The sequence below is a fragment of the Mchenga conophoros genome, linkage group LG4 (assembly GCF_057382185.1).
Source record: "Mchenga conophoros isolate Kocher_MC1m ecotype Shallow Benthic linkage group LG4, M_conophoros_male_GT1.1, whole genome shotgun sequence".
Lineage (NCBI taxonomy): Eukaryota > Metazoa > Chordata > Actinopteri > Cichliformes > Cichlidae > Mchenga > Mchenga conophoros.
The window spans coordinates 34,170,448-34,194,241 of NC_140529.1; the positions used below are offsets into that span (position 1 = coordinate 34,170,448).

A 23,794-nucleotide genomic window follows, 5' to 3' on the forward strand; every position below is an offset into this window, starting at 1 on the left:
CCTCAGGAGTGTAGTTACTTCAGTCAAGAGAATGAGGCAGAACTTTTACCTTCAAGCCGCGAGACTGCTAAATGAGACTGCAACTCACACACTGCCTATCTGATACTCAGCTACTCAACTGATAGCTGTTAACCAGCTATCTAACACAATGGGGGGGTGCTGATTGGAATACTTCTCTATTTCTCTTTCTTTTGTACAGCCAGTCTGGCACTTAAGCACTTCACTACACATTATAGATGTGTAATTGTGTATGTGGCAAGTAATTAAATTCTTCAAGATGTAGCGGTATAAATACACTTAATATGTTGAAATAAATTCCTTTAAAGTGTTCACTACAAGTATAATATGAGCCTTGAAAGATTTTAATATACAATAAATTATATTTGACAGTAATTTTGAGGTAGGTTTGCTTATCAGCCGCTAGAGGGACCTTTGGCCATTTTTTATACTTGCGAATGTAGGAGCAGATTCAAACCAATTTTTAAAAATGCGTAAATTTCACGCTGAATAAAACAAATGACTTTATTTACATTAACAATTTTTAATGCTGTTGTGTGTACAGTGTTATGTGTCAATGTGAAAGTTCCCTGTATTTAGTTTCAGCTTTGACGAAAGTGCCGGTGAGTAATCGCAGGTTGCATTTTGAACACACTGATGGAGAACAGGCGAGGCTTTCAGGTTAGTTACGCGATGGCCGCTCTCTCAACAATGTCAGGATTTCGAAGCGAAAACAATGGCTCCGTTGCTCGAACAGGCGCGTTGCTGTTTTGACTAACTGTCGGAATGGTAGCGGTATCGTTTTAGCTCGTCGGTTTTGCGTTAAAGCCGGGCCGGAGGTGAGCCGTTTCTGTTAGGAACTCAGTGTTTTTCTTGTTCGTCTCCCGGGCCTGGCTGGAGCTGCCTACACTGTAGCGGCGGGTTGCTACTTTCGGATGAGCGGGCAGTAGGTGTCGAAGAGGAGAGGGGTCTGAATTTAATTAAACTGAAGGTGAAACGAGTCTACAGATCCTCGTAGTGAGGCACGTAACTGGTAACATTTTATCGCTGTGGGTTGAGGGACATGAAGAGCACAGTTTTAACTCCTAACGTGATGTTCTTGCTAACTAGCATTAGCTTACCGTACCGTTGACTTGCCCTAGCTAAAACGAGAAGGCATAACTAATTTACAATCACATCGCTCTGATCTGAGGTGAGAGAAACGGATAGGTGGGCGTTTTACTGAGTGTTTCTGAAGCCCGATTCAATGCGTGGAACGTGAAATCTGTCATGATGCCGGAAAGCAGCAGTTTGCATATTCTAGGTTAGCCGTTGCTAACAGCAGGTGGCTAGCTGAAGTATATGGTCAGTGACGTAACGGTGATCATTGTTTTGACAGCACACGGCATCATATCCGCGGCTAAGAGCGTCCCATTTGCTAGTCTGTTTAATTTACTTATTTTACCCATGCAAGAAGAACTACAACTGAAATATAGATGTCCGAAAAGTTGATCGTTAGCAGCTGATGTGACGCAGCTCGCTAGCCTGACAGGTTGCCATACAGAGTGCTCATAGTCTGTAATTACTGCAGCACTTTGTATCTGTTTGGCTTAATTCCGCAGGGATTTTTTAAAGCTTACTTCCCTGTGCTGATGCCCGGTCTTTTTTTTTTTTCTTCTTCTATCAGTAGCTTCTGCACTGTGTGTGTAATGGTGGTCTTTCTTTGTGTGACAGTTGTAGGATGGATCCAGACGGTGGGGCAGATTCACAAAAAGCTGTCAGTTTGCAGTGGAAAAGCTACAAACTCGTCCAGGACCCAGCCATTAGGCGTGTCACCCAGAAGATCTACAGATATGATGGAGTGCATTTCAGTGTGCCAGTGAGTTAATGTTCACATTTATTTATTTTATCTTCAATCATTTCGACTATTGTTTGTATGTTGCATGCTGTTTATTTTTCGTCCCCAGGACTCTGGATTTCCACCTGTGGGAGAACTGCGAGATCCAAGACCCCGGAGACTGTGGTCCAGATATACAGAGCTGTCTCTGCCAGTGCCAAAGTTTAAGGTGAGAATACTTGGATTAGTGTTCATTTGACACGTCTCGGGAGCTTTCTGTTTGATTATCTTTTCACTGATCCTTTAATTTGTTACCGCAGCTTGATGAGTTCTATGTGGGTCCCATACCTCTCAAGGAGGTGACCTTTGCTCGACTCAATGACAACATCAAGGAACCCTTCTTGGCAGAAATGTGTGCCAAGTTTGGTGAGGTGGAGGAGATGGAGATTCTGTTTCACCCCAAGACTAGAAAGCACCTAGGCCTGGCCCGAGTATTGTTCACCAGCACCAGAGGAGCCAAGGACACAGTCAAGCACCTGCACAACACCTCTGTCATGGGGAACATCATTCATGCTCAGTTGGATATAAAAGGTAAGTTAAAATGTCTCCTCTTTGCCATCTGATGCACATTGTTACAGTGATGCTTTGGGCAGTTTCTTTATATGCAGTTTGCAATTTTAAATCAAAAGACAAAGAGAGTCACTTTTTCATGTAATCTTTTGAGCAGTTCCTCAAAGGAAGAAGACTTGCTAACAAAACAGTCAAGTGACACAGAAAAAACTTAAGCTGCAGTTAAATCTAAAGTTTTTCATACAAACCATGTTAGATATAAATTGTTTGTCTGTTGATTCGGTTTGAGAGCTTGCATTTAAATAGCTGTGACTTTTATTTTTATACAGGTCAACAGAGGCAGAAATATTATGACCTGATAGTAAATGGGTCCTACACTCCTCAGACAGTGCCTCTAGGAGGCAAGGCTTTGACAGACAGGCTTCAGCCTCAGGCTACAACACAGCCACAGCCTGACACGGTATTGTGACTGCACAAACATCTCTTCACTTATTTAGTGATGTCATGCTTGAGTGGTAATCTGAATGAAGATGCATTTAATTTTATACATTTTTACTCTGTTTCCATAGCCATCAGAAATGAGGCGAAGGCTTTCCAGTGAGCTTGCAGTTTTGGCAGCAGGGGTCCAGGCCCTCACATCGGGAAATGTCACACCTTCTGTAGAGACTGGCTATGATCAGCGTCTAGACACGCCCCCCTCCTCCATGGCAGGTCCTTACACCCCAAGCTCCTCTGCGTCATCTCAGGGTGGGGGAGGAACACCTTACAGCTCAAGATCTGGGACCCCTTTTTCACAAGACTCGGGCTATGCTGGTGGAAGGTTAGTTTCTGATAATTAACTGGAACAAAGCATCTTGAATTAAATTTACCTTAAGTGGTCTTACTGTTGTGGTTTGGTTCAAAGTACTGTGGAAAAGACTGAGGCACCCCTTGTTTCGATATATTTTGCTAGGAAAATGAGAAATGGATGCAGCGATTTTTTTTAAACATGCAGTCATACATGAAAATACAGTATATGAGGCAAAAAAACAAGATTTGTACAATTCTAACAAGTTCGATAGTCTTGAAATATTTGTTTTGAAAACCTTTTATTTTTCCACATAGCCTGAACCTTCTGAGGCAAGCTTTCTTGTAATTTACTTAAGTAGTTTTCAGAAATAGTTCTCCAGACTTTTTGAAGGTCATATCTAAGCTCTTATTTGGATGTTGGCTGTCATTTGTTCCTTCTCTGTTTCCTCAGTAATGTTGAGGTTTGGGCATTGGAAAGACCAGTCCATGACTGATGGTGTCCATTTTTTGTTATTGCTTTTATTGTGTTTCTATGCTTTTACTGGATTGGCAGTATGCTTGAGATCATTGTCATGCTGAAAAATGAAGCTATTGCCAGACACTTTCTAGATGATACTGAGTGGTGGATCAAAATCTGATGGTACTTTTCTGCATTAATAATTATAAATACGGTCCCAAACCATAACCGAGCCTCCACCATATTTTACCATATACTTCTTTCCTGAACTTGTTGGTGCAAATGATATGAAGGGAAATTTTTGGTACAAAAGACCTGGTCTGGTCTTATCATCTTTCATCATTTTTTTTGTTTTTGTTTATTGTGTCCTTTGTTAGCTTGGCTTGCACAGAGGAGGGAAATGCTCTCAGGTTGTTTGTTTCAGTTGTGCGACATTGAGTTTCCAATAGTATTTGCCACAATTAGATTTCACTGTATGTATGTATTGTATGTCAACCTCAAAATCCTTCTCATGTCATCCCTTTTAAAACAAAAACATTTAAATGACGTTACAACACAAACCACATTTTACCTTTTCACATAAAGTCAAAAAGCATCATTGATTGACTTAGTGGTTCATATATAAATTCCTCATTTCTGCATTTTAGGCATCCTGGTTACAATACTGGCACAATGGGCAGCGGCTACCCTCCCCAGGACATGTTACCTTCCTCATCTTCGTCTTCTGCAGTCTCCTCGACGGTTGGAGGATACAAAGTGTCACGCTACTCTGATGATGCACAGGAACCTTCAGTGTATCACCGGGGTCGTCCTATGTACCCCCCAACAACATCATACCGTCCCAATGAGCCACCATGCTACCCCCCTTACCCTAATGTTGGAGGACCTGGGCCACACATGGCACACCACTCCTCAATGCCCCCACCACCTCTTGCCAACCAATATGATCAGCCCCTAATGTCAGAAAGGGAGAGGGAGCGTGAAAGAGACTCAGGGGGACGGTATGGGCCAGCGGGGATTGGTTCCAGGAGGTCATCTTATCATCACCAGCAAGACACAAACTCTTCCTCAAAGTACCATTCCCATCATTCCCACCACCATTCAGATCGCAGGGATGACAGGGGGTACAGGCGAGACAGCCTGGGCTCTCGGTCAGGTGACCACGGCCACCAGAGACACCGCAACCACCACCATTCTCACAACCACCATGGCAGCAGCAGCCGCAGAAGAAGCAGCCATGACCGGGACAGAGACAGAGACAGAGATCGAGATAGAGACAGGGACAGTGACTACTCTAACAGTTCGGATCCCAGGTACAATTCCAACTCGTACCGCTCTTCATCTAACAGCATGTCTCCTCCCCCATCATCTTACTCTACATACTCCTCCAAAGAGCCTGCCCCAGCCCCTCCTCAGGGATTGGACGTTTCCACTCGCCTAGGGAGCACAAGTCTCACAGAGAGGGGTTCTCTGCCTTCATTAGGTGCTGAAAAAGACTACCATGGTCACCACAGTGCTCTCCCTCCACCTCCTACACCTCCTCTCCCACCAGCTTCTGTTATTGCAGCAGCTGTAGCAGAAACACTTGGAACACTGGACTTCAACCAGGATAGTCCTGCTGGTGAAGAACAATGGACAAAACCCAAACGTCGTCCCAGCACCCCACCTGCCCCACCCAAGACACCCCCGCCTTCTTCTCCGCCCCACCCCACCATTGCTTCCTCTTCTAATTCTCCTTCTTCTACTTCCCTTCCCCACCATCTTTCATCTTCTTCTAGCTCCCCTCCACCCCCTCAAAGGGACTCGTCCTCCCCAGAGCCAGATTCCACCAATGAGAGTTTACCGTTTGTCTACCACAGCAGCAGTCTGGACTCTCGTATTGAGATGCTTTTGAAGGAACAAAAAGCTAAATTCTCTTTTCTTGCCTCTGATGAAGAAGATGAGGAGGATAGGAAAGAGGAGAAGCATGGAAGTGGAGCTGGAACAAGACGTGGGTCAAGTGATGCGAAAGGGGAGCGGGAACAGGTGGGGGACAATGGCGAGAAAGACCACAGGAGGAAAGGGGAAAGAGACAGAGATGGCCACAGAGGAAGAAAAAGGGGAAAAGGGGGAGAAGGCAGGAAGAGCCCCACAGTACTTACAGCATCTACACCACCCGTTTCTACTTATTCTCCCCACATCCCACCCCCAGAGGAAACTCAGGCCCAAGTCGGCCCAGCTGGTCCTGGAGTATTGCAGGAAGAGTCTTCACAGGCTGGATCTGCTGATGCACAGAGCCGGACAGGAGCGCACACACCACCTTTTAATGGACAGAGTCAGGTATGATCTGTCCTGATTCAATTTATTTTTATAAATAGAATCAGTTGTTTTGATAGTCACCCAGAAATACCTGTCTGTGGGCAGAGAAATAAATATTTGGTGGAAATGAATAAAAACCTCCTCAGTACCGACACAGTGATTAACATTCTGAGTGCTGTCAAACATAATGTTCATGTTTTGGTTTCTTGCTTTTAATGTGCCCGTTTCTATGTTAGAAAAGTGGGACAGAAAAATAATTCAGTAAGTGTTATTTTGAGAATTTGCTTCAATATGTGGGTGGTTTCTCAACTTAAGACAGTAAATTCTGTTTTCTTTCAGGCCTCTCCTCATTCCTCAGGAGAAGACATGGAGATCTCAGATGAGGAGGAGGAGACTACGACCATAACAACCGTGACCACCCACCAGCCATCAGTCACCTCAGGATCCTCACCTTCTTCATCTCAGGCTGCCATGACTTCACAAACAACAGACCCCTCATCTTCACCCCCACCCATCTCTGACTCTGCACAGCACTTTGGCACCTCCATGCACCCTCCCATACCATCCTACCCCCCTCATCTGCCCCCTCCACCACCCCCTGGTTACTCCCTACAACCCCCACCTCCACCAGGGATTCCTCCCCTTCCTCACATGGAGCTGCATCCTGAGTATCCTCCCCCCATGCCTCACCACATGTATGACTATGCCAGCTCCATGGAGCTGATGAACCAGTACAGTGGTGGAACCCCTATGTCTTTCCAAATGCAGACCCACATGTTAAGTCGCCTACACCAGCTGCGCATGTCCTCATCCAATGGCACCACAGGCCCGGGTGAGGCAGCTACTGCAGACTACAATTCCTACCATCTCCACTCTATTCCACAACATCACACACACCACCCCTACATGGACCAAGAGGGCAATGGGGCAGGCACTCATTATGACCAAGACCACCGATACATGCCACCCCACATGACCTATCCCTACCCCGATCCCCACAGCACTCAAATACCACCCCATCCACACCATGGTATCCCGCCTCCACACAGTGGCTGGCCTCCACATGTCTTACCGCCACACTACCCATCTTATATGCCCCCACCTGGCTATGGCACGATGCTGCCTGGGGATGGAGATGAGTACAGGGCTCCAGGGGAGGAGATGTCCATGCTGGCAGAGAATCCTCATGAAGCCACAGTGCAGATGGTCTTGGCCACTCTTATCCAAGAAATGAAGAACATCATGCAAAGGGACCTGAACCGCAAGATGGTGGAGAATGTAGCCTTTGCCACCTTTGACGAGTGGTGGGAGCGGAAAGAGACCAAGGCCAAGGTAAGGAAACCCAGCCTCAACAATAATGAAGGTCATCTTTCTAAGGTTGCAGTTAATTTTTGTGCATGTAAAATAAAATAAATAGGCCCACCCTGTTACTTAATAATTTTACTAGTTTATGTATGTGCTTCCTCCATTTAACTGTAATTGATTTTTTTTATAATTAGCATGTTTTTTTGTTTGTTTTTTTTAATGAAAGATGTCATTCCTGTTACTATTTCATCTCAGTTTAATGATGCTTTTATTAGTCAGTTAACTATATAAAAGAAAGACTGTTGTTACGAGGCCAGAAAAACGTAATATCTTCTGTAAATGTCTACTTTTTGTAGCCATTCCAGACGATGGTTAGGGGGGTTTCTGCGTTACGGGATGAAGAGAAAAAAGAGGAAAAGGTCAACCGTCCACGGGAGCCTCTCATGTCTCTTGTGGATTGGGCAAAGAGTGGTGGCATGGAGGGATTTTCTCTCCGTGGAGCACTACGACTGCCTTCTTTCAAGGTAACAGTACTTTATTGCTGCAGATTTTGGTTTCATCTCCATGTTACTGTATGGAATCTATACTGCCTTCATATTTTATGTTTGTTTGTTGGAGTGTCTCATTTGCCATTACACCACCAAAACACTAGGTGGCAGTGGTGCTTGTATGCCACCTTGTTGAGGCACTTTGTTGATGTCACTAAATGGTAACTGAAACTGTTCTCCATGTTGGACCTAATAAATACAGAATTTATTTAGTTGTACTGAACTCTGTTTTTACAAGGGAGACCTGTCCAGTGTCAGGAGTTAGAAAAGACAGTAATTTTGTTCATACATGAACTGAATGTGACATGAACATAATAAAACGGCATAAGTTTCACTGCATTATCATCATGCTGTTTTCCTGCTTATTGTTTCTCAGTCAATAGTGCAGTATTTACAGTGCATGTTAGTACCAAATGGACCAATAATAATGATTGTGTTGGTGCATTGTGTAGTTGGAATTCTTATTAGATACTCTTCAAGCTACATTTAAGGCTGTCACAGGTAAACCATACTGTATAAATGTTCAGCACAGTATATGTCAAGCTTAAGTCAATAAATGGTGTCAAGAGTAGTTTAAAATATCTGATATTGTCATTCTAATATTTTGAATTTTTATGTGGTACCACAATATTCAAAAAGTGCACAAGTGTTTGGTGTTGTCAGTTTGTGGTACTTCCTCTAGTTCTGAAAAATAGTCAGACTTTGTAAAGTCAATTTTGGGGTTTTTTGGGGGGGTTTTATTCTTAAAAAACACTTTGAACTATGCAGGTGAAACGGAAAGAACCTCTAGAGTTTGAAGAGGGCGACATGAAACGGCCACGGCCCTCAACACCACCGGACGAAGATGATGAAGGTTTGCTCAGCTGTAATTCAGGCTTTAAAAAAAGGTTGGATTACTTGATCTGCTCCATGTAAGTCTTAAATTATCCTGTTTTCAGCTGCTGACGAGAGATTACCAGAGGCAGACAGGCATGGAGCTGAAAGGGACAACAAGAGGAGGAAAAAGAAGCCAAGAAATCGGAAACCCTGGGAGCTTGACAGTGAGGGAGAAGAAACATCTGATGGTTCTTCTACTGAAAAGGTTTGTCTGTTTGTTTTAAAATTGTGATTCAAGATTAAAACACAATTTTTAAAAAATGACTTTAGATTATTAGAATATATGAATGTGATAACATGAGTTTATAATTCATGTTGTCATTTATTTTAGTTGGCTACAGATAAGAACAAAATTATTAGCCTCGTATGAAAATTAAAGTTGTTTTCAAAACTTTCCAAAGTAGTTTCTACCTCTCAGCTGTAAAAGGCTGATGGGATGTTGCTGTCACCCCATTGGGCAGGCAGGCGGGCATCCCAAGTTTGCGACGTCAACGAGGCAGCATAGGATTTTGAAATTCATACCACTGGTGCATCAACTAAAAATCTCACATGAGTTTGACTCCCGGTGACCTTGATCTTCTGAAACTCCTGTGAATACAATAACTCAAGAAGGAAGTCGCCTAGGATTTTCAAATTTATGCTATATGTGCATCTATTAGGAGGCTAAGGGGTAGAACTGGTGATCACCATTATTTTAAAACGTACAAGGGATTTTTAACATAGCACTTGTAAGGATACTATTTATTTAAATTTTTTTAGAAACCATAAGTTAGTTGTTTCTTGATTTGTTTTTACACACAATAACAATTTTTTGAGAAATCAAAAATTACCAGTGTCACCTTTATAAGTCGCCAGAAAATGAGACCTTTTTATTGAGCCATAGCACAAACCACTGCTGTGCAATGATGTGCTTTGACTTTGTGAAGGTTCAAACTGAAGGTTATTTTCCAATTTGCATGCAGTACTAAAACAAGCATGGGTTTGAGGTGTCTAAAGAGCCCATTAACAACTGCCAAGACACTAGTGAATGACTAAGCAAAGTTGGAACCAAAGAAATGTTTCCTTTGGTCAGATGAGACAAAAGTAGAGTTCTTTGGCCATGGAGACAATGCTTATGTTTGTAGAACATAAGCTTTGTTCTCCAACTCAACAACACCCAAGCATGGGTTGTTCCTGGTACAGAAAGCCAAGTTAACATTGAGCCTTGACTTGAGTCCCACTGAAAATCTGTGGGGTGAACTGTAGACTGAGGTCTGTGCCAGAAAACCCATTAAATCTCTGGAGGAGTTTGAGAGATTTGCCAAAGAAGAATGGGCTGCGATTGCTCAGTGTGTGTGTGTGTGTGTGTGTGTGTGTGTGTGTGTGTGTGTGTGTGTGTGTGACTTGATGAAAACTATAACAAACAACTGCAGGCTGTTATCCAGGAAAAGGATACGCAGTTGATTATTAATATCAAGGGGGGTAATAACCCTGGTAGTTTTTATGAAATCTGTGTGCAAAGTAAAATAATGTAAGCATCCAAAAAAAAACAATATGTTTGGAAAAGCTGTGTTTAAAAATTCCATGCTCTCTTTAACACCACTTAGGAAATAGTTCTGTAGTGAATTGAATGCAATAAAAAGAAATTTTCATAGCAGGGTTACAAATTCTGTCCTCACCTGTAGATGGCAGGATGTCACTGTGATTATATTGTTGTGATGACAACTTTTTTTCCCCCCCATGTTTAGGAGGATGAGGAAGACGAAAGTGGAAAAGAGTCTGATGGTAAACCACAAACAGGAATCTCATAACTTTGTTCTTATTTTCAGCTATCATGACTGTTTACATTGACTTTTTTTTATTTTTTTAGATGATGTCCTCAGTGCAGACAGTGATGACGAGAGCCTCTCATCCTCTTCTGAAGGCTCTTCATCTTCAGGATCTTCATCTTCATCCTCAGAAGAGGATGAAGATGAAGAGGAAGGAGAGCGGGCAGAGAGTGAAGGACCAGACAGCATGGATGAGTCAACTATGGATAGCACAACTGAGAAAGACAATGAGAGGTACATCACTTGTACTGCTGTAATCAGAATTATATAACAATGAATGTTGTACTTTTCAACACTCAAATGCTTGTTTTGTTTTTCTCAGGGAAAATAATGCAGCTGTTCCAAAGGCAGAGGTCAAAACAGGTTAGTCAGAAGTTGTTATAAATCACCAAAAAGCACCAGTAACATAATTGCTTCAGTTCGAGTTCAATCTTTGAAAACTTGTATCTTTTCTCAGGTGATACAAAAGATGGCAAGGCAGACACAACGGCGCCTACCAAACATCCCCCCTCACCACCATACCCACGCCCTACATCCCCTATCGTTCTTGTGCCCCCTCTCAAGAAGCGCAAAAAGACAGTCTCCTTCTCTACAGACGAGAACGAAAGCAAAATGCAATTGCCAGCTGCACCACCATCTCCGTCTCAAGTTTCGGGTGAATCTCCCCTCCTTTCAGGCAGGCTTCCAGACTCACCCATCATTGCAACCTCACCCAATTCATCTCGTCCCAGTCAGGGCATCCAGCTGCTTCCCTTTGCCTCTAAACCAGGCGAAGGGAATGCTCTCATTGTGCCCCCATCTGGACGAACCCAAGATACCGAGGAGACCAAGAGAGGACCCCTCATTTCTCCCCAGACTACCCCAGTCAAATCCCCTAGCAAACGCGGTGCAGGCAAAGAGTCTCCCAAATCTCCTGCTCCTCCTGTTATGGTGTGCCGCACTGTGCAGAACCTGCCTTTGGACCATGCCTCTATGTGTAGGATGGCCTTTGAGGAGGCCCCAGCACCACCATCTGTCAACAAAAGGTCCAGAGGCAGACCACGGACATCTAGCCTGTCTACTTCTTCCTGTCACTCTCTCAGAGAGGAAGATGAGGATGAGGAAGAAAGTGAGCAGAGGTTAAGACTAAGAGAACAGGTTGGGGCCTCCAGCCTCCTGCAGCTGGCCTCTGCTTCAACAACTGACCTTTCTGTGTTAGCTGATGTGGCTTTGAAAATGGACCCTGATCCTGGAGACTCAGAGGAGACAGAAACATCTGATGAAGCAGAGGAGCACAAGATGGAAGGAAATTACTTCGCCCCAGAGTCACTGGCCCTCCTTATGAGTCCAGGGGCTGTAATCGTCTTTATGGAGCACAACTACTGCAAACCCCCTGTTGTACCAGTACCAACTGGTGCCAAAAGGACTTCCTCCAGACAAGATTCTTCTGTTTTGCTCCCAGCTGACCTCAACTCTATTTCTGGCGTGCTGGAAGCCCCAGAGGAAGTCATTGGAGATCCACTTACGTCACGGGGAGATGCAGGAGAATTCTTTTCTGCAGTGGGAGAGATGTGTGACTCTGAGGATACGGGCCAGGTTACGCCGGTGTCTCCATCACCAAAGAAGAAGAACCTAATTGGCAAGGGTTTTGAAGCTGAAGAGGAAAAGAGCAAAAAGAGGAAGAGAAAAGATAAAGAAAACCTTGAGGTTCATCACACAAAAAAGCAGAAGGAGCAGCCAGGCAAGAAAAAGAGGAAGCGGAAATTAGAGGTATATTTGTCACGTTTGTTCCTGTAAATGTTTGAGATTGTCATAACCGTAAACATGCCACAGGCAACAATAGCACTGACTCATTACCAGTAAGCCCAAAGTTGGAATTTTGAAATTGGTACAGTTGAAGAGTTTTACATGTCTCGAAAGAATTTTCAGAATCAGAATCCGCTGGTAAACCTTTGGGCTCTCCAGACCAGGAATATATTTCCAGTGTAGACAGAAATGTAGTTTTTTTGCATTTACAGAACTGTGTGATACAGTTTTGTTTTTTTTATTCTTGGGTATGTTCTGGCTGAAAACAGATGGGGTAACAACAGGGTGTACCCTGTAGAAGCGCTCTGCTCTCAGTCTTACTGGTGCAATCACACTAGAATTACTGACATTTCCTTAGCATTGCTTAAAGCTAATGTCAGCCAGGTGCTTTGCATCATAAAAAACTTCTTTTACTTGCGCAGATGAGTTTTCATTAACCATAAACTTGCCACCTGCCAGTGACACGTCTAATGTCCGATGGCGCTTTTTGCAAATACAGCAGGTAACAGTCCAGAGACTTCGTCTGAATTAAACTGTCTCAACTCGTGCACTATATATGAAAAAGTACCAATTTGGATGAGTTTCTGATTTGTTTTTGAGTCTCTGCTGTTTTCACCCCCTGAACTTAGTCAGACGGATTCTGAGGCATCTCCTCTCTAATAGGTATTTGAAATACCAGATGGTGCTCCACACAATAGGTTACCTCAGGTTCAGGTTTGGTCTTTGCAAAAATTTCTGGCACAACTTCACCTGCTTCCAAAGTGTGTGGAGAGGATGAAAATAATCACAATGCAGGGACTCCAGCAACGCTTAAAGGGAAGATGAACAACTTTATTGACTGACCAACGCATTTTGGCTTGTGGCCTTCATCAGGGTCATAGTAACACATAGTAGAAGTGTGCTTCAATAAAAGGCAGGAAACAGAAAAAAATTCAAATTAACCAATCACATCTTCATAGGTAAACCAGCTGACACATAACAGGTTGGTATTGGTAAATTGGTTAAGGCATGCCCAAGTAAACACTGGACTAGATAATTAATTTAATTTATTTTATCAACAAAAGAAAGAGAAGCTTTCTAGACATCTCGTTTTAAGTCTACATTTTAGAGACATAATTGCGAAATGCGTTGGTCAGTCAATAAAGTTGATCCTCTTCCCGTTAAGTGTTGCTGGAGTCCCTGCATTGTAATCTTTGATCTTTACTGCATCTTGGCACAACACCTGTGCCTTTTTTCTAAGAACACTTATGTTCAACCAAAATGTCAATGACATTCAGTCACTGAATATAGTTATGAATATTGTTATGGATTAGATGACTTTAACTGGCCAGAGAAATGTCCAATGTGTCAGTCTGTATTAGTGTAAACACTGCATAGACTAGAAACTAAAAGACTGTTTTTCTTTCCTGCAGGACTCAGATTTGGACAAAGATGTGGATGTGGAGGAGCTTGAATCTGGGGAGCTGTCCAGCTCAGACACTGAGGAAGAGTTGGTTGAAGAAGTGAGAAAGAGTGAGCGGCTCTTTTTGCAAGAAGCAGGAGTAATAACATCCCAGAACTGGTCGAAACCTGTCCCAGCGCCTGAGCCATCAGCTGTGAAGTTTGACAACCGCAGTGAATTTGAGCAGATGACCATCTTGTATGACATCTGGAACTCTGGTCTGGATGGTGAAGACTTGTCGTTTTTGAAGAAGACTTATGAGAAGCTGCTGCAGGATGACCATAGCTCCGACTGGCTCAATGACACTCATTGGGTCAACCATACTAATATCCTTTTCAGTGATTATCTTTCACCTCAAAGATGTATGGGCACTAGGTTTGATTTACATGGAAGTGACACAATATCCAAAAAGTCTGACTGTTATGAATTTACTAAATTGTCTGCATAACGTGACGTTTTTAAATTGAGGAATGCTTTGATATTTGGTGCCCTGTTGTCAGCCTTGACCTTTGGGCTGCACTAACCAATTTGCCAAATCCTCGCCGCAAAAAGAAGAACACAGATGGGCAGCTTCGTGAGCATGTGACCGGTTGTGCCAGGAGCGAGGGGTACTACGCCATCAGCCGCAAGGAGAAGGATGTCTACCTGGACCTTGACCTACCCGAGCAGGTCATACGGGAGGTGGAGAATGTCGACACCTCGGTAGGCAGACTCCAAATCTTTTTGGATGCATCTTCTTTTATTTCTTTTCCATTTATTGAATCTGTTGTTCTCACATCAGTTTGATTTTGTCTGTTAAAGCAGTTGAGAAGCTTTGCTGAAATACTTGAGATATCTTGCGAAACTTGTAGGCCGACGCACTTGGACAGTTCAATGTTCATGTTCACTCGCTCACAGATAACGTTCACTCTCCTAATCTAATGTTTGTGAGATTGGAGATTCTGTTGTGCTTGATCCTTCATTCGTTGTTGAAAGAACAGGATAAAATGCCCGTGAAGTGAATCTGTGCGTGCAGCACAACCTAAAGTCAGTAAATCTGATTGGCAGTGGAGACGTTGGTGTGGACGTGCTTTCGATTGTGTGGAAAGTTGAAGCCGGGTTTAAATGGAATTTTAATGTGATATCCAGTTGAACCTTTTTTTTTTTCCAGGAAAAATATTTTGCTGGTCTCCACTGCCTCAGTAATCAATTATTAGGGGTTTGTAGCTGTTTCAGGGTATTATTATAAAGTCAACATTTGGCTAGATAGTGCCTCTCAGGCATTTGGAATGGAGGTGATTCATATTTGGCTTAGTTGAAGTGGTAATTTTAGGATTTGAGATGGAAAAAGGTGAGGGTTTTCAAATGACAGAGAAGTAAGATGATGAGTATGTGGACATTTACAATACAGAGGTTTTAGGCATTACATTTGTGCTGTCTGGTGGTTGAGACAGACTCATGCAGGAAAAACAAATTATATTTAATTTCAGTCACATCACTGCTCATATGTTTAAAGCATGGCATGTATTCTTTGTCAGTAAAAAGAACATTAAATTCAACAAAACAACAACAGTGCTATAAGGGCTGATAATAATCAGTAAATTATTGATTTATAATCATGCTTAAAAAAAAAAGAAGGACAATACAAACTGAAAAACTGTGTGAAAATAAGAGTCATGGAGAAACGTGCGAGATGCGTGTCGTTTCTAGTCGGGCTTCCTGATTTATCAGGCTTGTATGAGTCAGAATGTGGTCGTTCACAGGAATAATGTGATGTCTGAAAACATTAGGCTTTTGTTTTTCCTTGCAAGACTACTTGAAACAAAAATATTTCTTGCTGACTGACATTTTTTTTTCTTTTTTTTCTCATCATCTTTGCTGTTAGAAGTGGGTTTAGAGTGGGGATAGGGTGTGATGAATTTAACAACAGACGAAACAAGTGCGGCAACCTTGAATGTAAACGTGTAGTTTTCCCTTTGTTTTCCCGTTTTGTTGGCAGCCATAATTGTAACATACTTGAAATTGTATGTTGTGTCCACTGCTTTTGAGTTTAATGTTCATATCACGTATCTTATCGTCAGTATTCAAAAACAGTACAAATGTTATTGCATTTCGAGAATGTTGAAGAGTGAATTCTTCCTCTGGGCCAGTGGCAGGATGTTTCAGTCCAGGCGTTATTTCACGTAAAGCACAGTGATCATTCCCGTTTGTGACACAGGAAATCCATAATTCTTTTTTCCTGATGTAGATCCGGATTTGTCACATGTGAATTACTCCTTCCTGAACAAAAGATGATGAATCCAATTTACGTCAAAGGATCCTAACGATCACAAATTCTTATGAAGTTCCCTGAAAAGTTTGATCATAGTGAGTGTCACACCTTTAAAGTGTTTTGGAAAGAATAATCAGAGCAAATGTGCAACTCCAATTTTCGTCAAGCATGGTTGAACAGCTCTAGAAATTTGCACAGCACATGTATTCCCAATCCAGAATTAAACCAATTCTCCTTTCTTAAAAATAAAGGAGAAAATATCACACATTCAAAGATTGGAGGATTTGAATACATGTTTTATGTGTTTTTCATTAAAAAAGACTGGGTTCAGTCTGTAACTTCCATGAAATACTGCTGAATTGGGTGCCTCTTAGCTGGAAATACAAACAGGAAACATGAGCGCAGCATTTATTACACTAAACACACTAACCACTATGTCTTCATTAGAATTTACTTAGAAAAAACAAAAATAGTAAGGCTAGACCGGTTGTGCACTTATCACTTTGTATTCCAAGGCACGATTTGCTCAAGTATAGACATCTCCCAGCCTAAAGCAAACACAGACATGCAAAAATAATTTATTTTTTTTTTTTTAAGTCAGTTTTTTTTATTTACAGCCAATTAATTTCAAAGACCTGGGGCATGAAGCCACTGAAGGAGGCGTGTGGACAGAGAAAATAAAAATGTTTGAATGAATTTAGGGAAAATAAGTTGGAATTGCTGATTGTATTGCGCTAACCTTTAAATATAGTTCAGCTTGGATGATTTTTTTTATTTTTATTTGTTAGTAATGGCTGATTTAAAAAAAATGTGTGAGAACCATTTCCTGTGTGCCAGGAGTAATTACAGTTGCACTACATGCATATAGTCCTACTGCATATATGTTCGTGTGGTCAGCTTTAACCTACAGAGCTATGGTTGCCCGGTGCATAATGCTGGGCAGTAACATAGTATGTGTCCTGAATGCGTCACAGTATTTTTAACAGTTATTTTCAGCTCTTTGTGAGTATTACTTTGGTGTAAGTGCAGGGAAAGCTTTCTGATAAGTCTGCCTAGAGTCAAAAGCAGAAAAAAAAGGAGTAAGAGGGGTCACAGAGCCCCACACATTTATCATAGGCCTAAATATGGCTATTACTGTGATGATTCTATGATTTCATCATGCAACGTTCCTCTTTTATAATGCCTGCAAATAAGGTTTGGGTCACTTGGGGGTGATGATCTTGATGCTCGTCAGACACTCATATGATGCACCGTCATTGGTCCCATGTGCAGCCAGTTATCCTCCACACAATGCCAGATTGTCATGGAACGCAGGAACATTTGAAAAATCAGCTCACTTAGTGTTTGTGTGAGTTAAGAGTGGAAAATCCACGTTATCGTGTTGCTGTGCAAGGTTTATTCCTCCGTAATGTATTTCCCATTTAGCTGTTGTGCTTTCCCTTACTGCTTCCATGGACACAAGCATAGTTCCTTAGAATAATACACACAAATTATTATATTTTACTGTGGCATGTTTTATGCAGTCTTGCTGTTTCTAGAGTTACAGACTAATTCAGACTCCGCACAGAATGAGATGTAACTGGGGCACCACATCAGTCTGCGTCTTTTATTATCTGATCAAAGTGTCCCAATAACTGAGATATGTCTGCTGCTTTGAGGTTTTTATGTGCTTATATCAGGAACAAAGAGATGTGTCGTGATGAATAATCCCTGTTTATGTTTTCAAACCAAAGATTTGTGGCAGGCTTAAAGAGTTACTGATACTCAGGAGGATCTCTCCCCCCTCCCCCGCACACAGAGCAACACAGACACACATGATTTAACTTCATGGTGATACATTGAAACAGCTGTTTCACTTAGCTTTATAGGTGAAACATGAAATGTAATCTCATGGATTATTATCTTGATTGTAATATTGATCTGTTTAGTACTGAAAGCAAAGCATTAATTGGTTGTAAAAACACAGAAGTTGCATAGTCTGACAAAATCTAAAATGATGTTTGAGACGTAGCATGAGAACATGTCAGTTCATTTTGTTTCAGTTTGAAGTTTCTAAGGAAGTTTCAGCTGCTTCATTTTTTCCATAGATTCCTTTTCCTTGTTTTTGGAAATTTGTGCTACAGTTACACTGCTGGGCTCCCTTTAACACTCAAGTTTTTTTCACAGTAGTTATGAGAGTAATTTTTGATATGTATAAGGAACACAAGTTAACATCTGAAGAATTTAATTATTGAACCATAATAGAGGGAAGGCAGTAGTTGGGACTGAAGTATTCGAGGGCAGACTTGCTTCTATTCTTGCGTAATAACTTTTCCAGTCATATCTCTTTCGCAAATGAACCTCTGCTACAAGAGCAGGGGTATTGGAAATTGAGGTTCATGCTGTTACCCGTCAAGGCCATCTGATGAAGTCTTAGTGTAACCGTTGCACTCTCTGAAGCTCTTTTGTTTGTTTCCTGGCAGGGTGCTAACCGAGTGCTATCAGAGAGACGTTCAGAGCAGCGCCGCCTCCTCACTGTCATCGGCACCACTGCTGTCATGGACTCTGACCTGCTTAAACTCAACCAGCTTAAGGTACAAGCAGTACTATATTCATGTGGTCACTTACAAGCTAAAGGACAAAGTTAAACTGCAACCTGCGACTTGTCAACAGATTTAACTTTAAAAAAAAATCTTTGCTTAAAAAACAAAAACACTGTAAGTTATGCCACCTGACACAATAAATTAAATGGTTTACAGTTCACGAGTGTAATCAAAAGGTCATCTAAGGAATAAATTTCCAGAGCCTGAAACTGATTCCATGCTTTTAGAAGCGCATAGCTGAATTTAGTAGGATATATACCAACATGTTTTACAGTCTAAACACAATACAAACAAGACATCTGTGAAGGTTCTCAGTCATCCAGGTCATCGTAGCTTGGAAAGAAAAGCATCTGGACTTCTTTAAGTCCAGACTTAGACTACAAACAAGACCAATTTTGACACGAACTCTGTGGTTTATTAATCAAAACTCGCAAAAGGTTTTTTCCAAGCTTCACAAGATGAAACTCAGGGCTGAATGCAGAAATTTTACCTTCACAATGGTGGGTTTATCTTTTGGTTTCAAGATGAATTTGTTTATTTGTTAATGCAATGTCTGAATAGGCGTTTTTTTGGAAGGTGGCTCTTGTCTCGTTTTTTGTGTGCGTGTGTGTGTTTGGTTTTGAAAGAGGCTGTATCTCTGGCTTTCATTGTTACACAAATCCGGGGTCGAGGTCACAGATCTGCCTCTGTGCTAAACGTGCAGAAAATCTGCTCACTACAGTAGGTCAGTGGTCAAACTTTTGGGTGTGGGCCTTTTTTGCATGTTCTTATTCTAGTCAACAATTTATTTTTTTTCTGGTTTTCACACCAAATTATCAACTTGGATTAGTTTACCTTTTTGAATTGTTGAAGATCCAATTATAAAACAAAGATATAGCCTGTAAATACTTAAAGCTGTCTGTTAATTCAGGACAGGTTAGTTTATAAAAATATCTATTGCTAGTAAGGCTCCTCTTAAATTACATCCGCTCTGTCCTGATGCAGTTCCGAAAGAAGAGGCTTCGTTTCGGACGCAGCCGAATCCACGAATGGGGCCTGTTTGCGATGGAGCCCATTGCTGCTGATGAGATGGTCATTGAGTATGTGGGTCAAAACATAAGACAGGTATGACTTATAAGGAGTTTTGTGTTTAACCAGTGATGGTTTTTGAAACTTTTCAGCCATCTTGACATCTAAATGTTTTCATTATCCACTGTTGCCATCTAAACAAATCTGTAAAATACTTATACAAATAATAAATCTCTAAGAGTCCTGCTGTGTTGGACCCTTACTCTTGCATTGTAATATTGATATGACTGTATGTGAATTGCAGTTTTTCAGACACTTTGAGGGTGTGGTCAGTCAGAAAATGTTCTTTATGCGCAGATGGTGGCTGACAATCGAGAGAAGCGTTACGCACAGCAGGGCATCGGGAGCAGCTACTTGTTCAGAGTGGACCATGATACGATTATAGATGCCACCAAGTGTGGGAACCTGGCACGATTCATCAACCACTGCTGCACTGTAAGTCTGAAAACACTCAACAATGATCTGCCTCTTACATGCTTTAGATATGGACTGATGTTAAGTTCTGCAGCTGTCGCCCATCAGTCTGTCGATGCTTTCCCCCCTTGCAGCCAAACTGCTACGCCAAGGTCATCACCATAGAGTCCCAGAAAAAGATTGTGATCTACTCAAAGCAACCCATTGCCGTCAACGAAGAGATCACGTACGATTACAAGTTCCCACTGGAGGAGAACAAGATCCCTTGTCTGTGCGGAACGGAGAACTGTCGTGGGACGCTCAACTAGTCAACGCACTTCTCTACCACACTTACCAATGGCCAGCCATACCCGTAAACAACCTCCCTTTCCCCATGAGTTCGCTCTCCTAAATGTGTAACTTGAACCACCCCAGTACACTATGCTGCCCCTCCTCATGGCCTCATAGCCGGCCTCACAGTACCTAGGACGTAGACACGCACACACTTGGCACTTTTCACACGCAGTTTTCATTCTCTAGGCAGTTCCACAAGCTAGTGGGTGATGGATTGGCGTCATCTGGCTCTCGATGCATGACAAGGCCTTTAGCATCAGCTCGTTAGTGGCAGTATTACTGGACAAAACCGGGTGCTCCAAGGAAGTTGTTGCGTCAGTCAGGGCATGAAGGATTTGTCTGATTCCATGCCGGCATCCGTTTGAAAGGAGACAATGTGGAGAAAAAAATAGAAAAGGACAAATGTTTATTGGCACTCTCTCAGACATGGCTTCATTACTCTTTTAAAGTGACGGCATCAGTCAGACATGGGTCATTTTTATGTTCCTCATGACTTACTTTCAAAAGGATTATATTTTTGTAAATAACTATTGTTAGTAACGACTTTAGTCAAGTGAAACTACAATTTCGGTGTTCATTTCCTTTGCCATTATCTCTAAGAGCAGCACTTGTTCACGTGTTTGCATGCTGCTGTGGAAGTTGTATTGTGCGTCTCATAACCAGCCTCTGAAATATTGTTTTTTTCTTTATTGGGTGTAGCTGAAACAAATCGGTGGGGGACGCTTTGATCTTTAATAAAAGCAGTCGGTAGGAAAAATGCCGTCCAGAAGTTACTGCTGATTAGGGCACTTAATAATTCACAAACATGCACAAGACGTGCAAAAATAATATTGTGCATAACTATCTGTAGACTTGGCAGCAAGCAGAGTTGTGCCAGGCTCCTACTCTCTAAGATTTTCTTTGTGACAATTACAGAAGCCAGGGTGTTTATCCAGATGTGAAGCAGTGCATTTGGATGCCGTCACGTTAATGATAAGGAGGTCATGTCTGAAAGGGGCTTTCTTTTGTCGGCGTCGTCCAGGAGTCACTCCTCTAGTGTCGAATTCCTTCTGTAACCACGCACCCATACAAATCCGCACAGAGACGCACACGAATACCAGAAAAATTCAGGGTTTTTAGACTCGCTCACTAAGGGCGTAACTTTTAAGATAAATCACTTCAATCAATTTGGTCTTCAGTTATGCAAGATTTCCAAGCCTGAGGGTTGTTTTGGAGCTTTTTTTTAAATTTCATTTCATAGTATTATATTATATTACTATTGCTGTTATTAATGGTATTGTTACTTATTTGCATTAGCTGTAAGTATATTACAGTGAAATGAGCTTCAGTGTACCCATCCACTGTCCTCAGTGGCTTTGTGATCCACCAGCCCTATAAATCCTTTCTCCTCTCTCCACTGTGTGTTACTCTCCTGTTTTGCAACAGTCTGTATGAGAGTAAAGCCGTTTTAACCCACTGTGAAAATGTGTAATTTAGGTTTCAGCTTACAGTGTGCGTGTTTTTTTTTTTTGGTTTTTTTTGGTTTTTTTGGTTTTTTTGGTTTTTTTAAATGCCACTGCTAAACTTTTATATTCCCCTTTTTATGTTTTTTTTTTTTTTTTTTTTTTTTTTTGGTTTTTGTTTTTGTTCTTCTCCAAACTTATGGATACTGACATAGGTGCTTTTAACAAATTATTTGTGCGCTCTTTGTGGGTTCTTTATTCATCTACAATAATTAGGGCTGTGCTTGTGAAATGCAGTTGAGCACATGTCCAGTGGGGGTGGGATCAGAAATTGTCAATGACTGTTTCTATCACCAACACAATGGAGGGGGAGTGTATACGTTCATAACTCGAATCGCTTGTTTGTCAGCGATGATTTGGCACGCTATATCTGCTGTGTCAACAGAGAAGTCGCAAAAGTATGTTTCGTTGTCGACAAGGTCACGTCCCTGTTTGTGGGTGAATTCTAAAGATTCACAAAGGACGCAATCCTATTAGCAATGACGCTGGTTTCACAGCCGTTGCGTTTGTTGGTTAAAAGCACGTATGTCAGTGACGTAAGTCAAGAAAAGGTTTTGTTGCTGCTTACAATATATCACCCTGTTTCGTTTCAACACGCGCACAAATTCCTGTTTAAACAATTGACAAAAGCGTTTTCTGCAAATCCTTCTCCCTAGTTGCTTTGTTAAGTTCTGAATTACACAAGTGAGTTTGTGAACAATGCTGCTGGCTTTGCAGCCATTTGCTACAAGTTTGCATTTCTAGCAGAGCCCCAAGTCAAATAAAGTTATAATAAGAAGAAGAACTCCTTCGAGGTAAACTTGGCAGATCTGTTTGTAAGGCACATTTATTTGATTTGGTTTCTGTTCAAAGACTTAAAGTTCTTGTTTTCCCCTTGTGTTGCAGATCTTTGCAGAATTCATGAGAATGCATTATATTTTACTTCAGTCATCCCTTCTGAAAGATCGTAACTCAAAAAAAAAAAAAATCCTGCTTACAGTCTGTTTGCATTGTAGATAGGTGAAAGTGTCCGTGTCCCTGCGAGGTTAACAATCCTAGCCAGTTTCTGATACGTTGCAGACGGGGATTTCAGTGACCTTTTGTGTTGTCTTTTTTTTTTTTTCATGGCTATGGCCGTCCAAAGTTTAACTTTGATGTTGAACTTTTAACTAAACTCCTGTTTTTTGTTCTTTCCCAAACAGGAAAATGTGTAAGATATTTCTTGTTGCAATGAAAGCCTTTCAGTACAAACCAACCCTCTTTAATAAAGGAGAAAAAGATGAAAGGAAAAAACAAAAGCAAAAACAAAAAAACAAAGAAGTACATGTAAATATTGTAGAGGTGTTTGTTTCTTGTAGAAACACACTGATTCCAAGCTGTAAATATGTTGTTCCGTTTCCTTACTCAATGAGGAGGAAACATGTACATACCTTCCATTCATTTATTTTTTATTGTTTTTCCTTTTAATTTGATGATTATTTTAATATTATTTGCAATATTTCTCTTGTATTAATGCGTTGGACCCTTTATTAATGGTGCATTAAAATATTTTTTAAATAAATGAAAATCTTGGTGAGTGTGTTCAAGAGGCAAACATATTAAAAACATCAGCAGAAAAACATGGACCATTTTGTGTAAGTGATTACTTTTACATTCACAGGTCTCCTGATCCACTTTACTATAACAATATATTCATGACAGAAGGAAAGTAAAGGAAGCAAGATGAGGCCCCCGTAGCTCCCCTCATCACTTCTGAAGCCATTAGCTGCTGGTTAAAAGTTATTGAGGGCAATAAAGGCACCAGGTTCAGAAGACTCCTAGCCCTGTAACTCATCTGGAAGCAGTAAAAAAAAGAAAAGTTCTTAACCTTTAACCATCAAGTCATTCTTATCTGCTTCCTTTTGAAATGACACTATAGAAATGTGACCAGTTTTCTTCCCTTTTTTCTAATGACGTCCTCTGTTTAAGTATGGTG

At 41.5% G+C, this 23,794-nt stretch overlaps 1 protein-coding gene across 3 annotated transcripts; it reads left to right on the top strand.

Moving 5' to 3' along the window:
• The first annotated feature begins 636 nt into the window (after positions 1 to 636).
• On the top strand, positions 637 to 23,386 carry setd1a (SET domain containing 1A, histone lysine methyltransferase). Of its 3 annotated transcripts, none has more exons than XM_085271990.1 (21): positions 637 to 678; positions 1,711 to 1,855; positions 1,944 to 2,042; positions 2,134 to 2,404; positions 2,713 to 2,843; positions 2,953 to 3,203; positions 4,277 to 5,948; positions 6,267 to 7,259; positions 7,589 to 7,756; positions 8,549 to 8,633; positions 8,719 to 8,861; positions 10,384 to 10,420; positions 10,506 to 10,698; positions 10,787 to 10,827; positions 10,922 to 12,213; positions 13,662 to 14,016; positions 14,211 to 14,392; positions 18,404 to 18,514; positions 19,508 to 19,627; positions 19,889 to 20,026; positions 20,140 to 23,386. In XM_085271990.1, the coding sequence occupies exons 2-21, from the start codon at positions 1,718 to 1,720 to the stop codon at positions 20,311 to 20,313; spliced, it is 6,594 nt and encodes a 2,197-aa protein (XP_085128116.1). In that variant the 5' UTR covers positions 637 to 678; positions 1,711 to 1,717; the 3' UTR covers positions 20,314 to 23,386. The 3 variants fall into 3 exon arrangements, with proteins under 3 accessions (XP_085128116.1, XP_085128115.1, XP_085128117.1); XM_085271989.1 differs by lacking the exon at positions 637 to 678 and adding an exon at positions 701 to 1,019; XM_085271991.1 differs by lacking the exon at positions 637 to 678 and adding an exon at positions 1,138 to 1,189.
• The last annotated feature ends 408 nt before the right edge of the window (positions 23,387 to 23,794 follow it).